Below are 17,456 nucleotides of genomic sequence, written 5' to 3'. Positions count from 1 at the left end.
TGCCCACCACGGGTATCGAAGTCCGCAGATATACCGCTGTGACACTGGGGGCATTCAAGAAATAAACAAAACACTTTACTATTTCTGAATGTATTTTATACTAGTAGATGATTAAGTAGAAAATAATAAGATACAAAGCCAAACAATAAAATGTAAAATTATGTTAAAAGTCTGATAAATCATAGATATTTAGCTTTAGTTTGAATGATATACTGTTGGATCCATTAACACACCTATTAGTCTCTAGAAGACTTTGTTGTATTTTCAACTTCCAGAAAAAGTTGGTAAAAATTAGAGAAAGTACTAATTGTGAAAAACCACTTACATCTATAAAAGGTAACGCTTCGAAATAAAAACGTGTAAATGTTCCAGTTCATTCGTGCACAAATCATCCAGACAGTTCACTGAAATAACACGTTTTACAAGAATTTAATTCGTTCCTCATAATGTGGCTTCAGTGACTTGTTTCATAAGAAAAAATATCAAATAGACTAGCAATAAGAATGTATGTATGCAAGGATAAAAAAAATCCAAGAAATAAGACACTTTGTTAGTTGTAAAACTGGTAGGAAACGTAATCTACTGTCTTTGGTTACATTTGATATCTCTCAGGGAAATAATAACCATCCTTTAATCAAATATTTGTTAAGTCACATGGTACTCTGGCGATTTTCCCTAATACTGTGAAACCAGTACTTTCATTTGTTTGTAGCAAGGTAATTTGAATGCATTATCTTGTATAGGATACTTCTTGTAGTTTCCTGTTACTCGTTCAATGTGTATTCTTATAGATGCTAAATGTGTTGTTCAATAAATTCCATTCATATCTTGTAGTTTTTTTACTAGAGTAAAAGCAGCAATCCCTAATTTAACACCAAAGATGCCAAATAAATTTGCGATATTAAAACCTCTCTCTCTCTCTGCCATAACGGTATTTCCAGGCAGAAGCATTTTCAATCGACTACACTGCACCGTAAAATGTATATAACTAGTGCAACCATCCCAATCTTTAGATATAAAATTAATAAAACCTTGAAGGACCATGGAAATTAATCACTTGATTGACACTTATTGCTTGAGAAAGTTTTGGGTTTTGCATCCAAGTTTGATGGTCTTTCAATAGAAATCTTAAAACAATTCACAACTGAAATAAACATGCTTAGAATATCCGTTGATTTTGATACTTGTTTAGAAACTTATAACCTTTTTAACAAATTCAAAATATTGTTTATTATGCTCACTTTGCCCCTGAAGAAGAACGCTCCACCTTTCGAAAGAGCTCGGGTTATAAGGTTTTTATCATTTTGTTTCAAGACTTATTGAACCTACGTGTTTTTCTGACATCATAATGGTTTATTATGCTGTTACTGGTTTCAGACGATACCGCTCCCTTCAGCTTTATTACTGTGATTTTCTGACTTATCTCTCTAACAATAAGCTTATCCGTGTTGATATTCACTGATGTTATGTGGTCGCGAACTCGCTGTGAGAAACATGTCGCACGTGTTACAATGAATCGCAACTTTCAGCTACACGCTATTGCATTAGTATAATAAAATATCCTGCGAATACTCTCTGTATTCATACAGCATTAGTATAATAAAATATCCTGCGAATACTCTCTGTATTCATACAGCACTAATGTAATACAATTTCCTGCGAATACTCTCTGTATTCATACAGCATTAGTATAATAAAATATCCTGCGAATACTCTCTGTATTCATACATGCATTAGTATGATAAAATGTTCTGCGAATACTCTCTGTATTCATACAGCATTAGTATAATAAAATATCCTGCGAATACTCTCTGTATTCATACAGCATTAGTATAATAAAATATCCTGCGAATACTCTCTGTATTCATACAGCATTATCCTGCGAATACTCTCTGTATTCATACATGCATTAGTATGATAAAATGTTCTGCGAATACTCTCTGTATTCATACAGCATTAGTATAATAAGATATCCTGCGAATACTCTCTGTATTCATACAGCACTAATATAATAAAATATCCTGCGAATACTCTCTGTATTCATACAGCACTAATATAATAAAATATCCTGCGAATGCTCTCTGTATTCATACATACATTGCCATTTGAAAAATTGCGATGGGGCACTCACTACTATGTTTTTTTCTTATCCGCGCGTTAATTATAGGATGAAAAAAAGAGTTGGGTCATTATAATTGGCATAAGGACACAATAGGCTCTAAGGTAGTAATTTTGGGGTGAAATTAAAACCTCTTAGATTATTTTTTATGTTAAGGCTGTTCAAAATCTATTAATTTTGCAGCGCAAAATTGGAGACTTTATTATGTTTATCATTTAGAAAATATTTCCCGATTCTTGTTGACGTTACTCTAGTAAGCATACACTCATTAATAGCTTGTCAGTTTGATAAACTATTACAGTCTTCATTACAGATAACGATGTTACATTTTGCTAAAACATGTGTACGTAATGCTTGATTGAAGAATTTCCAAATTTAACAAGAATATGCTCTTAATGAGCCCACCCAATGGATCAATGGTAAGTCTGAAGGCTTCTAATGCTTAAAATCGTGTTTCGATGCTCCTAAAGCACAAGCACAGATTGTGTAGCTTTGTGTTTAACTACAAATAAATAAACAAAGAAACAATCTTTTATACGAGTCGACAGCCACCTAGTGGTAGAGTCCACGTATTACACCCGCACAGGACGTTGTAACATACATTTGCTGTGTTAATAATGATTTACTACCTACACAATTTTTATTTCGCAAAGTTTACCAAATAATGAAGTTATTTTCTCGTACGAAAAAAAAAAAGCGAAAAAACAAAAACAAACACGAACAATACCTCTCCTTTTGAGAGACTTTTTTCTCCAGAAAAAGGTATATGAAACACGTCAACTTAAAGAAAAAACGAAGAGTTGATTAAAATATAAAACGTTCAAGAATCTCACATTCATTTCAGTTTTACACATATTTCTGTGATTTTGAAATTAACATTTACAAGCAGCCGTGTAAAAGGATAGAAGCACCACAATGTTACATAGAAACTCTGGACATTCGTTAGTTTAAAAAATTGAAAATCCCTTTTTTAGTCTTGAATGTTGATGTGATTACACACTGAATTTAAGGTTTCTTAGCTGTGTGAAAATCCGTTACGCATTATTGTCCCTAGATGGTGCCACATCTATGATAGTAGATTCTCCTTTATTGATCTGTAGCATTAGTAGAATACAAGTAGTGGTGGTCGGGCTAGATCTCACGTCATTTATAGGCACAGTTGGCCATGATGATTAGTGGAAGATCAGGCCTGCTATGCAACTCTTGAAATTCAAAAACGTATCATGCATCATTAGGTAGCTTTGAGTCTGAACCTTTAATTTGTTCCAGCTCTTTCAAAACCCGTGAAAGAATGCAGAGTAAAAAATTAGAAAACCGATTAATGTAAATGTAGAGTCTGAATTTGAAGTGTTATTACATTCATTCTGTTGGTAGTTTATCGGTATTCTTCCATAGAACTTAGCGCTTTGGTTCCAATCATAGAAATCCAGCGCCTTTTGTTCAACAGAACAGACCCCTTTCTTACCAAAGTGGATCCACATCATGTCTGTGACACCAACTCGAGGAGGCCTCCAGGAGATCCGCACCGTGAGCTTTCCATCGGTCGTGGAGTTGAACGTAGGCGGGGTATTTTACACGACCTCACTAAGCACTCTGACCAAGGAACCCACATCTCTTCTAGGTCAAATGTTTACTGGTAAAGGCAGCAAAACAGTGATGCGAGACTCCAAGGGAAAGTTCTTCATTGACCGTGACGGCGTAATCTTCCGTTATATTTTGGATTATCTTCGTAACCTAAAGGTTATTCTTCCGGAAAATTTTCATGAGCGCGACCGTTTGAAGCAAGAAGCAGAATATTTTCATCTTCCAGCTATGGTAGCCAGCATTGCATCTCTGCCACCGGCACCGTCCCACTCCCATCGGATGTCCGTTCCCCTTAACCCAGCGGTAACTCCCCATTCCGTGGGTCCTCCTGGATACATCACTGTTAGCTACAGAGGGACTTTTGCTTTTGGAAGAGATGGACTGGCCGACGTCAAGTTCCGAAAACTGACTCGTATATTGGTGTGTGGCAAGGTTGGTCTTTGCCGTGAGGTATTCGGAGAAACTCTGAACGAAAGCCGAGACCCGGACAGGTGTAACAATGACCGTTACACGGCACGGTTTTTCCTGAAACATAATTTTTTGGAGCAAGCTTTTGATAATCTCAACGAAGCTAGCTTCCGCTGTGTCGCAGCAGCAGGTTCCGGAACGGCCTGTGGGGGTCCAGGCGAGCCACTTAAGCCAGGGATGGATTCGGAAGAGAATCGATGGAACCACTACAACGAGTTTGTGTTTGTCAGACCATAACTTCTGAGCTTTGGGTTCCAGGGTAGTATTAAGTATGAAATGGTTTGTATGTTTACGAAATATTAGTTTTAAAAACGCTGTTTTTCGAATGAGAAATAAACTTTGTTCTTTCAACAAACTGTCAAATGTGACCCACTTTGCGCATTTGTTGAACCTCCAAGTGACTGACTGACAGTTAGGCCTGCTGACTTGAAAGGGAAGAATGAGGATATTTTCGTATAGCTTCTTCAAAAATCTGCTGCATCTCCATGGTAGGATAATTTGTTCCTAGCTCTGAGGAACAGTCCAGGCTTTATATATATCTGAATGTTTTTCTGTAATCTCGTTATTTTATAGTATGTTAAAAAAAGTAAAGTAAGAGGGCATAATTATTTATAGTTTCTAATTAGATATTCAAACTGTGCATTAGAACAGCAAGTCTTTATCATAGTTTTTTGTCCTAGACGTTGCTGTGATTCTGTTTTCTTCAGAATAAAATTGATAAACGATTAAATAATGCTTATGTATCGACTAAGCTAAAAAAAATAAAGCTGGTAGTTAAAGAAACGAAGATCTGATAATGAACTATGATACAGATATTCTCCCGTTTTTATATATTTTTCTTCTTATTCTTTTTGCTTGCTTTAGCTATAAAATAAGACAGTTTTCTTGACTATTATTAGGTATCTCATTGAGAAATAACGTTATGTCTTCTTTAAGAACTGTCTAAAAGCATTACGGGCTCATAAGTTTCAAAACAGCTAACAATTCGTCTACGGCTGTGTTAGAAAAATACGATGAAACCGTTCATTCCTAAACAACGTTTGTTACCAAAAGAGGAACGGGCTACATGACGTTAATTGGGGCTGTTCGCGTGCTTTCATTTCTCTTTTGGAGAATTAAGAACAAAACCAAGTGTCCTCTCATTCAATCACTGCATGAAGTTTCTAGTGGTCAAAAGGAGAAAATTGGATCCCAAATAAAGCGTTGAAAGTCCAATGCTGCTTGAAATGATAATCGAAAATCTGTTAACAGTATGCGCATTTGCAATGTAAGTTTGATTTAGCTAGATACGAGCAAGACTATCCAAAGGAAAACGAGATGAATCCTAATTTTAATGGGGCTTTGAATCACAATTTATTGTTTGAATCAAAGTTGTTTTCTTCAAATTTACTTGAAAAAATGGTGCTATCAGTTGAGATTTAATAAGAAGATCCTCTCATCAGTGGTTGTGAATCAGCATATTTATACCTACTGGCAGCAAATAATACGGTTTCAAATAATACGTACATTGAACCAGATCACACATTCTTTAAAACAACAGGAATTTAAAGTTAATCACAAAACTGGCTAAAATGATACTCCTTTCACTTCTCACACTTTTTTTTAAATAATGTTTAAATTGCTTTGAATTGCATGCTTGTTAGCATATAGAAAGTAAATTAAAAACAAAAAACTATCAGACAGAACGAATGCGACCTGCAATATTTAAGAAATGAAACGTATGATGTATTTCGCGATTAATAGTTAGTTGTTAGACTAGTCCTCTCGTTTTCCAAACTTAAAAGATAAAGATACAATAGTCGTCAAAACTCTTGGTTATGTTTGATACATGTTTGTTAAATCCGTTTTGTATTTTACAAAGTCTGCTATTTTAGCTTTCATCTGCGAAGTTTCTGGGCTACTTGGACACTAGAGAACAGTGTTGAGTTCTTATAAGTTAAAACCATTTTCTCTTAGAAGTTTTTTTTTAGAATACACTTCGATACTAGTGTATTAGTATTAGTAGAACAATTATATGTAACAATAGCATTAATCTGTCCTCATTGTAAAACAGTTTTATTACACCCATACAATATAACAATCATATTAATTTTTGTCGGCACCAGTACATCCTGACAGTAAATGTAAGCGTGTCAGCTAACTTGTACGATTAAATAACCATTTCAATACACATATAGTGTCCTCAAAAATGTGTTGATTTTAATAAAGCACCAATTGTGTACCAGAAAAATAAAATATAAAATTTTAAACTTAGTTTAATTTTGTGCAACGTGTCTCATAATTAATGCTTAATCGTGATAAAACTACAAAAGTTAAAACCCTGTGGAAGTGTATCTCACCAATTGGAAAAAGTGTTTTTCAAGTTTAACTTTAAACAACCACATCGGTTAATAAATGGATTCAGTTTTGCTGGGTTAGATATTGTTATCGTGACAAGGAAGAATGGGTTTCATCCGTCTGTGACGTCATAAGGAACATCCGTGAAAACTGGAAGGTTTAAGTTCCCTTTGGGTTTGTGTCTAATCTTTGCATCTTCAGCCTTAGACTTACAGTCAGAGTTTAAAACTTATGATCTTGTCTTGCTATTGGATTAAATGTGTTAACATTTTATGCAGGATCGTAGAAACAAATCACAAAACCCAAATACTTAAGCAAATATTTAACAAACTAGGGTATTTCAAAATATTTCTCTTACCTGTATAATAATATATCCAATAACCCAAGCGCTTTCGAAAGACAGACCTTTTTTGTTAAGATTGGATTGGGAATTAGCTGGATAACTTTCATAAACGTTCGGATTATCGGATTTCTTTTGCTGTTTAATTCTACAAGTTTGAGTATCATTATTAATATGCCTGTCCAATATCATCATTGTTGTCGTAGAAGTTTATAACTTTAGAAATAAAATTAATTAAATCTCCAGCTATAATATCTAAAATCTGTTCTGAAATAATACATAGAGCTGAGTCATAGTGGACCTTTGTTGCCTACAGTGACTTGTTGCAGGATAATGTGCAAGGCTTAATTAAAGAAAAAATTACTTACTTATTATAGTATATATATATATATATATATATATGAGATTGTCTATATTATTGAAGAGGGTCATATTTTTTTTGAAAATATTATCATATTGATTCTCGTAATATTCTCTATCGTATTTGTCAGACTCTTAATGACTTCGTATCGATCTTAACATCGTACAACAAGCTGAATAATATGAATGCTATTCGTTGTATTTGCTTTACTCATAAATGCTTACCTAAAAGATGACTTGGGCTTAGTAGATAAAGCTTTAAAGTCTTCTTAGTCGTTGATATAACAAAGGAATTTAACTCGTATAGATATAATTCTCTGCTGTTCTTGATATTTTAATATGTGTTTATGTATAATATAGCACATGGTAACTGAGCATTACGCTGTTATGTAGTGACAAACGTGTGTACATGCAGAAATAAATGACAATGTAATATGAAGAAACAATTTCAACTATTTTGTGGGGAAACAACGCCTCTGTAGCCACAAAGAATATCAAAGAAGTTTATGGAAATGTTTTGAACGTTCGTAAGTGTTAACGACGGTTCAGCAAATTTCGTTCAGGTGACTTTAGCCTTAAAAACAGTGATGACAGGGGCCGACATGTTGGAATTGATATTGATGCTCTGAAGACGCTTGTTGATCTAACCCAAGGCAACACCCTCGTGAAATGGCCCTGAAATTGCATGTCTCTCGTGAAACAATACGTAAACATCTAAGGAATATGGGTAAATTCCATAAAGAAGGTGGTTGGGTGCCTCACGAACTCTCCTATGATCATCGTTTCCAGGATAGGAGCATGTTCAATTCAAGTTCGTTTATAATTTCTGACAGAACATGTAAATGGTTTATATGAGCTAACCCATCTGAAAAGCCCTTCATCAGAAACCTGAACACTAACTAAGTTCTGAACACATGTTTGGAGAGGGTGTTAAGAACAATTACAGAGTTCTTTGTACTTTCTCAACATAATGTGCCAAACATTCCAGTTTGAAAATAATTATCACTAACTTTAGTAAAACAATTCTTCCATAAATGTTCCCGAGAAAACAAATTAACTAACAAAATTCCGTTTAAATGTTAGGTAATGATGAAAGTACTTTCTGAAATCATAAACTACTTGCTGTTCCATAGCGAAACATGGAACATAGCGAAACATAGCCTTGTTAATATTGTAACAGTTCTTAAAAGTTCCTTGCTTTATAGTTGTCTGATTCTTTCCTTGAAAACAATTTTTAATTAAGAATTAATTTTAACTCCTCATAGACATTTTACCAACGTCTAATAATCGTTAAATTGACCAGTTGTTTACCGAAGTTGAAAAACACTTAATTAGTGGTTAGAGGACAAAAATTAATGATTTATTTACAGATATCAACTCATTTCGAAACAGCAAGATTTTTTTATATTATGTAACTAATGAATTTTATTTCACTAATTGCAACGTTACGTGCTTGCATAAGAGAAAATCACAACAAATTTTCATTTTCTGAGATATACATTTGTTAGTATGTTTCGTATATTTGTATAAATATGCACAAGGTATAGCTGCTCTATCCGTCCGTAATTTTGAAATGAGAGATCAAAGGGAAGGCAGCTAGTCACCAGCACCCGCTGTCAACTCTTGGGCTACTCTAATCGATAAGTGAGATTTGGCTGTTACTTTTATAATGTACCCACATCCACAAGATGTGGAGCGCAATTCTGCTAAACGAGACGCGAGCCATAGATCATCGAGACTATACACCGCGCCCGGTCCACTATTAATATAGTGAGTTATCACACTATAAGTTATATTCGGGTAAAAACAGAAAGTCTCTATTGAGTATAACGTTGATAACAACAAATTAGTGCATAAGTTTTGCGATATATGTTATAGTGCTTCAGGATTTCGATAAAAAGAATGTAACGAAATTAGCGAATTTAAGGTGTGAGAGGGGCGTAAATGATGCGAGTAGAGGATAAGTTTTTAGTACTACGGTGATACTGTGTGATGGTCTGGAAGATCATCTTTGTGTATGTATAGCAAACAACATATTTGTTGGATAAAGCTAGCCTTCTTTAGGTCTGTGAATTTGGCAACCAACCCTCCCACTTTAAAGTTAGCCAGACTTATCACACACTTATTGCTGATTTGTGCAATTTTTGTACAGCAAATTCCACAATTTGTGCTGTACTATAGCTACAGTTATGGGGCAATCTTTCTGAAGGAGGTCTAGCTTCACTTCAGCCACCTACTGACTCTGATCTATAGGAAACTTGGCATGTATTTAGTGTTGATTTTATGCTATTTTGCATTAAACTACAACTAGACTTATAGGGCAATCTTTATGGTAGGCTAACTTTACCCAGCCCTCACTCCAACTCCCAAATTCTTCAAGCAAGGTACATATTTAATGCTTGTTTTATGCTATTTTTTGCTGCAAATTCTAGAATTGGTGATAAGCTACACCTAGTCGTATCAAGCTGACGCTAAGCTGATGAAAGTTCACCACATTTCACACACACACGCGCACATACATTTTATTCGTATGAACTTTAACACATATTTAGTGCTGATTTTGTGCTGCAAATTCCAGAATTTGTGATGCATTACAACTAGACTCATTGGTCAATCTTTGTGTGTGGCGGAAAGAGGGTTATTTCACACACACACATACATCTTATTAGTATGAACTTTAACACATATTTAGTGCTGATTTTGTGCTGCAAATTCCAGAATTTGTGATGCATTACAACTAAACTCATTGGTCAATCTTTGTGTGTGGCGGAAAGAGGGTAATTTCACAACAGTCATCCACACTCACTTGAATCCACGCGAAATTTAGCACACACTTAATTAATGGAGTGTAACAGAAGAAAGCTATTGAAACTGTATATTCGTATTAAAAACAACACTACTAAAAATACATATTTCAGATTTAATAGTTGGTTATTTTTCTCCCTTCATTAACTACTATAAATAGCTTTCGTTTACTTTCAGAATACATTATCCATGTTTTAGCGTTACTTCTTACTCGATTGAAAGTACTATGGAGCTTGAATATAACACGAGATTTAATAACTGAATATGTCAGAGAAATAGTTTTGTACAAATCATAACAGCGATACCAATAAAATCTAGTTTTATTTTTAAACCAATATATTTTCTTTCTAAATTATTAATAGGGGTGTATGTATATATATATATAAATAATCTTACATTTAACCACGTCAGATTTCAGCTTCAATCATCAGACAGAGTTTAATTAAATTACTTGTTGATATAAGGTTTTGATTGTTATTAAGCACAAACTCACACAACGAGATATCTGTGTTGTGCCCACCACAGAGATTGAACCCAAGTTAGTTTTACACGTTCTCAATCTTACTGATAAGCCACAGGAGCGGTAGGTACGTAAAAAAAAAAGAATTCCCTGTGTATAAATCAAATCTCAAAAAAGACAAAATAACATACCGATACCAATCTGACATGAGTTTTGTGGTCTTAGTCTTCAGATTAAATTTCTCATACAACTAGGGCATCAGAGTACTTGGAAGTGAATCTACTAATGTTTATAACATTTTTGAAACCCAATAAAGTATGTTTCTCGTAGATAAGGCGATTGAATACAATGTCCAGTTCTAAATAGAATCGAAGATAAATAAGGAAACATTGCAATTGTGCGTGGCAAAATGTGCTTTTATTACTTGCATGAGGAGTGAAAATAATGTTGCTGGGTGAATGTCTGTGGTGTTCTTAATTAAAACTCAAAATACAGAACATATTCTCAAAAGAAATAATCTTAATAGTGAAGCTAAAGAACCCCTGGCTCAGTTTGAAGATAAAAACTCAAAGTAAAACTTTTTGGATTCAAAAATTTTAATATTGAACTGCACAAATATAACTTGATAATTCCATATAACTTAAATATTTAGTTATATTTGTATCATCAACATTATATCAAGTGCAATGTTATTCAGAAATGAAATCTTTTCTTTAAGAAGATAATTACTGTAGTTTAGTTGTCAATAATAAAATCTTACATTATGGCAAGGTGCAAATAAGTTTTATTTTTTAATATTATTGATGCAGAGCGAAAATGATTCATGTTGCTTCTTTTTCTAGTTATTAAGTTGACAGACTACAGTCGTATGAAAATAATTCTGCTTATTACTTTCACCTTAAACAAGAAAGACAGCTGTTGACTGGTTTTGCTACTTTCCAATACGAAGTTTTAGATGAACATTCCTGCATGAGAACTTAAAAGCCTAACACATGTGATAAAAATCACGTAAATTCTATGTTTTTTTCACATTCCTCTAAGTTCTTCATTTTCGATTTCCAAGCAGAGTTGTATAAAATTATTGTTTCAGTTCCAGGTTCTGTCTCCCACAAGTCACCACCCAAGAGGTATTTTGGATAATACCGTAACTCGTTAGCTAGGCTGGACGATGAGAGACGAACGTTTACGAGGTTTTATGAAAAATATTAGCCTACTTTTGTCTATCATTCTGAAGTCCAGCTGACGAAATTTAGCACAGAACGACAGTGCCCTACGAGCATTGACTTCTGGAAGTCTTAAGCTAGACCTGAGTTGCTATTTCGAAACACTCCTCATTTGAAGTTCGAAATCGACAGATTAATAGAAAGTAGTAAAAAAATCTACACTTTACATGAGCTTTACCCTAACTGTTATATCTTTTGTTTTCTAATGCTTCGCCAGTTTTCGACGATTAAAAAGCAGCTTTGCATTAGAACTTGGTTATATTGATTTCACAAGTAGTTATATTTTTTCAACTGTATGGCAATAGTAGAAAGGTTTCTGTTAAGTTACGTTTAACAAATGTATTTCAAACTTTCAGGAATAGAACTGCTCATCATTTGTCGATTAAAAAAATGTACAAATCTGTGATCTTGATCCCCATCAAATCGATTTCTTTTCATTTATGGCTTAAACAGGGAGATGAGACAGGTTTCAATGGGGATTATACCGTGGAAAAGTAAAGTTTGAGTGTGGACGAAAGTGATTCGCTACTCTTGTTACGCGGCCGTTTTATGAGATTCTTTTACATATAAATGTTCTTTAACAGTATCATGTCACGGTGAAAGAGAACGACTAAGAAGCACAGCAACTTAAATTATGGTCTCATGTACCTTATTGCTACTGTTGCGAGAAAAACGAATGTAGGGAAACATTTCATGGTATGAAACCGAACGTGCAAGTTGATTTACATTAGGCTCTTACTGTGGCAGAGCAATTTTATACAAATTTTTAGAAAAAGTTATACTGGTGATTTATAGGAGAGTGTACAGAAAAATCTGTAGACTATATCCCAATACTATGAAAGGAGAGATGACACTACTCAAAAATGCAAAAATGACTAATGCTCAAAGCGTTGGCTGCGTACGGATGCCGTTCTGCGGTAGAGGGTCGTTAACCATTAACCACGGTCAGCCCGCCTAGCGTTATCATTTGAAAAACTTGTACTTTTGAAATTCGTAGGAATTCTTAACAATTTCTTTGAACAGCAAAGTTGAAAAAGTTGAAAAGTCCGCCACAACATTCATCGTGTTTATATTCTACTGTGTCATTTCTACAACTGGATTATTATTCAAATAAAGTAGAAACTGTGACGTCTATGGGTTTTGTAACCTAATATATCACAAGAGGAACACATCGTCTAGTTTCCTCTAAAAATTGCATATTATTTTTCACTTCGTTCTCTCTTGTGGATAAACAATAGTTGAAAAAAACATGACCATTGTGTTACAAAAGCAGCATTTATTTTATATAATACATGTTTCGAACATGATCTCTAACATTAGTACTTGGTGAAGAAAATAATTTATGTACGTTAGGTGCTTTCTTTAACCCTCATTTTCAGCATTTCCTCATAAGAAGCATACAAATGATTTTGCTTTAGATCTAGAAATTGAATAACCTCTTTAGTTTTAGAACAATAAAATTATTAGCGTAATATATTCATTAGGGACATTTGATAAGTGACTTTCACATACGTAACGGGCACACTCACTGCATTCCTTTTTCTATTGCTAAATAATCAAAAAGCTCTGAAACCTACGTATTTGAGATATATAAATATATGACGCGTATATACCTTTTTATATTAATGTATTATTATTATTCAAAATTCATCATTATCGTGTTTATGTGCAGGCTTCACATAACACGTGAACAAGAAGTTACACTGTTCTTCCCCTTGAAGCCAGATGGCTACAATTTCCTTCAAAGGTAGTTCAGATGGGATAACGACGTTACAGCCTCCCCTATGCTTGAATGAGCATAATCAGTCATTTGGTAGCGCTAGTCACTCTGGCTGAATTAAACGTTACCTGCAATGTAAATTATGTTGAATTTATACAGTCTGATAAATGCATTCGACATGAGCAGTTGGAGATATGACATCCAGGAGACGCGATCATCCCCTCCCGTGTTTAAAAACAGCAAATACGCACTCTTTATTTCTCAATTAATAAAGATTGTTTAATTTGGGCATTACTTTTGTATCCAGTCTTTCGTTTTCTGAGTTATTTATTCAGAGATTTATTATTACTTTGCAATAAGTATTTTATTGAACATCCTGTTAAAGTGAACACACTGCTCTCAAGTTAATTCATTTTGACCTAAATATACCACAGGGTGGATAGGAAGGGCCAGTAACAGAAGAGAGATAATTATCTGAGAGAGTTTTTGGTTGTATAATCGTGGATGTTTAGCTGATAATGCGAAGTTCTATGACTGTTATTTTGTTATTACTAATGACCCAGGAAGAAGAATTGTCCGACACACCCATATTAGCTGTCCATGCTCTTCCTACTTGTTTGCCTACTTATTATTATATTAACATAATATCCTTCTTTACTCAAGACATCTCACCTTTACAGAGAACGTTTCTGTGGTGATGCATACAAAGTTGTGGCATTGAACCAGTAGCAAGAAAGGAAGAAGTCTGTAGCAGCAACTGCCGTGACTTCATCTTCGACAGACTCTCCCACCCAGGCACCCATATCATACCAGGTTCAAGCCTAGTCGAGAGCTATTAACCACCCATACATCCTCGTATTATGACTCAACCCCACAGGTATCAAGTGAAGTAGCAAGGCTATCATGGTTCTTCCATGGTTTACATACTGCAATCTATGCCACTCATGCCTCAACCTGGATGTCATTGTCGATAAAAGAAGCAAAGAACATGGTTTGCTTGTAAAGTATTGGGTCACTTTCTTGTGAAATACCTATACCAGTAGGAAAGTAAATAAAACTATCAGTTTTAACAATTGGTGGGGTAGGAGTAGAAGAGTTAATGGGAGACAGTAAATGTTACTGCTACAACTCCAGAAAACTATAGGACTTCAAGTTGTGCTGGCAACCAACTTTAGGAGTGCAACAAACGACTCACACAAAACGTGTGGTGATTAGCCCAGCTCTTTCAGAACTGGATATGTTTTGGTATATGTCTATTGGAGTACTAATATGAGAAATATCGTTTCGGTTGATCAGGAGCGGCTAGAACACTGGTATGTCTCACATTATGCCAGAAACTCTGAGCAAAACCACTCAACCAAAACAGAATACACGAATATTGTTCTGATGAATGGTGATAAACTAGACACGAATGGAGAGGTCACACTCTAACTATGTCTAGGAGGCATAAATTAAACAATGAGGATATTGTTGCTGACCATGGCCTCCTTGAGATAAGCAAACAGTGGTTAGTGTTTCCTGTGCAACTTGTGAACACCTGTTTCATGGGAGAGTTACTCGGTGTCAATGAAACAAACCCCAATAACAATGTACTGCATCAGTGTACGTGGGAGAGAAAGTCACAGTACTCATTGTGTGCAAATGGTGTTCTGTGGTTTACTATAGAAAATGTCTAGTACATTAGTGTCGTGTAGCATGGCTATAGATACCTACGTAGAATAAGCTGTTTCCTGTCCAGAAAGTAAGCAGCATTAGTTTGGGCAGATATCTGTCTGAAAATGGATGAAGTCCTGGTGCTGTTCTGCAGTTAGGAACAATTTGTTATCAAACTGCATGCTGGGGTGTCATTGACACTGTAAGCAAAGTAGGAATAATCAATGTTAGGGTTGCATCAATTGGGCAGCATCCAAAAGAGAACACATGGTAACTAACACATCTGAGATCATAAGATGACAATTGTACAGAAAATCTACACTCACTGCAGTGGCAGCAACTTAGTGACTTGTTGGCAGAAAATGTCAATGTATTTGTGGGGACCATCTAGCTGAATGGGTTAAATAACAGTCACACAATATCACATAGATACAGGTGATATATGTACAAATGAACAACTGCCATATAGGCTTTTTTAAAGAACTAGAGATGTAACCAGTACTGAAGTACTGTAGATGTCAAGGATGGGGTCATATAGCCTTCAAAGAGTGGTTAGTCATCTTTAGTAGTAGTTGTCAAAAAAAACGAAGGTATGCCCAGATTCTGTATTGATTTTAGATTGGTGGATGTAGAAGCTTGCATTGATGCTTTTCCATTAATGTGAAGAGATGAATGTTTGAATACATTGGAAGAGGCCCATTGGCTCAGTATAGTAAATCTGGCATGAGAAATAGCTTTTAAAGTTCAGGTCATTCCGTTCACCCTGTTTAATCCACCCATCATTTTCAAAAGATTACTGATGCTTACACCGACGGGGCTGCAATTGGGAATGTGCTTGATCTATGTAGATAACATCTTAGTGTTTGGTTGCTCATTCAATTTTGTGTTGAGGTATAGTTGAAACTAAAACTACGAAAATATGCGTTCATGTGCATGGATGTAGAATTAATCAGTCATATTATGGGTATAGAAATAATCTCCCCAGATCCTGCTAAAATTGAAGTGGTGCATAACTGATCTTAACACCTGATCAAAAGAAAAATCCACAATATCTTTGATTTTGTGTCATATTACTTATGGTTTGTGGCCAATATCTCCAAGATTGCTTCATTCTTATTGGCACTTACTAAAGCAAAGGCAAAATACAAATGGAGAGAGGAATGTGAGTGAGCATTTTGATTTCTTAAGTGTGCTTTAGTAGAAGTCTCCATGTTGGCATATATACAACTAGGTTATGTTCCGGTTAGACACCAATACCAGTGATAGTGGAACCAGATCATTGAATAAGTTGTTAACTCATGTTTGTTAGTTGTGCACTCATGGCTTCTGAATGCAGAAACTGCATGATGAAGAAAGAAATGTTTGCAGTTGTAGTCTTTGTAAAGCTTATACTGTAGAAAGCTCACTGTTTTATTGGACCATGTATTGCTGAAAGGGTTGAAGAACTTTAAAAACCATGAAGGGAGGATAGCACACTGGATAACAGCACTGCAAGAGTGTGATATACTTATACATTGTCATATGGATCTGTAATACAGAAATGAAGATAAGTTTTCTTGCTGTATGATGAGATCCTGTCATTGATTTAATGTCCTGATCCTGCATATATGTAGAATTTGGTAAAGTCTCTGCTATAGCAACAAAAATCCAAACATTAGGATATGCCACAAGAGGATGAATGCCACGATGAACACTTTAGAAGTCTGGAAAGAACAAATGAAGAACCCAACTCTTGCATGGGTACTCCTTGCCATGAAGCATGGTAAGTGTGAACAGCTCAGTTTGAGGAATGCTGCATAGACTGATTTAGCACTTACAAGTGCAATAAGTGTGCTGTGCTATTGTTATCAACAATTAGGTAGTGTTTCTCAGTTTGTGTTACAGCTAGTGGTCCCCAGATATTTTGAAATACGAGATTCTCCAGAATGTATGGCACAAAGACTGGAGGGCACACACACTTGTTCTAATGTTCAACAACAATTATTCTGGCTAGAATCGAGTCGAGGCATTTAGTTCTGATGTGAACACTGTATAGTGTGTGTTACCCAGAGGAAAAGCCATCCTTAACATGAGTAAACTCTAGCAAAGAACTGTTGGTTCTTTTCTACAGAGGATATCAGCGGATATCATTGGTCCACTACTGAAGACATAACAAGATCACCTATATAAACTCCTGGGCATCAACTTCTTCATAAAGTGGACTAAGGTTTATCTATTGATTGAAATATCTGCACAGTCCATGGCTGATCGACTGGTTGAGCACTGGTAGCCCAGTTTAAAGCAGCTGCTTCTTGATGTACGTTCCTTTGTGCGGTGTACAATTTATGCTCCGTGGGATTGAAACATCTACCCATGTGCTTGGCATTAATAGTGACTTTTCAAAGAGA

General features: G+C 35.2%; 1 protein-coding gene across 1 annotated transcript; it reads left to right on the top strand.

Annotated features, from left to right (window-relative positions):
• The first annotated feature begins 3,255 nt into the window (after positions 1-3,255).
• On the top strand, positions 3,256-7,660 carry LOC106468964 (BTB/POZ domain-containing protein KCTD12-like). The gene has a single exon (XM_022397360.1). The coding sequence runs from the start codon at positions 3,602-3,604 to the stop codon at positions 4,406-4,408; it is 807 nt and encodes a 268-aa protein (XP_022253068.1). The 5' UTR covers positions 3,256-3,601; the 3' UTR covers positions 4,409-7,660.
• Positions 7,661-17,456: the final 9,796 nt, after the last annotated feature.

This window comes from Limulus polyphemus, unplaced genomic scaffold (genome assembly GCF_000517525.1).
Source record: "Limulus polyphemus unplaced genomic scaffold, Limulus_polyphemus-2.1.2 Scaffold3238, whole genome shotgun sequence".
Lineage (NCBI taxonomy): Eukaryota > Metazoa > Arthropoda > Merostomata > Xiphosura > Limulidae > Limulus > Limulus polyphemus.
The sequence above is the reverse complement of the archived record's forward strand: the minus strand, read 5'-3'. Positions and strand labels throughout refer to the sequence as shown.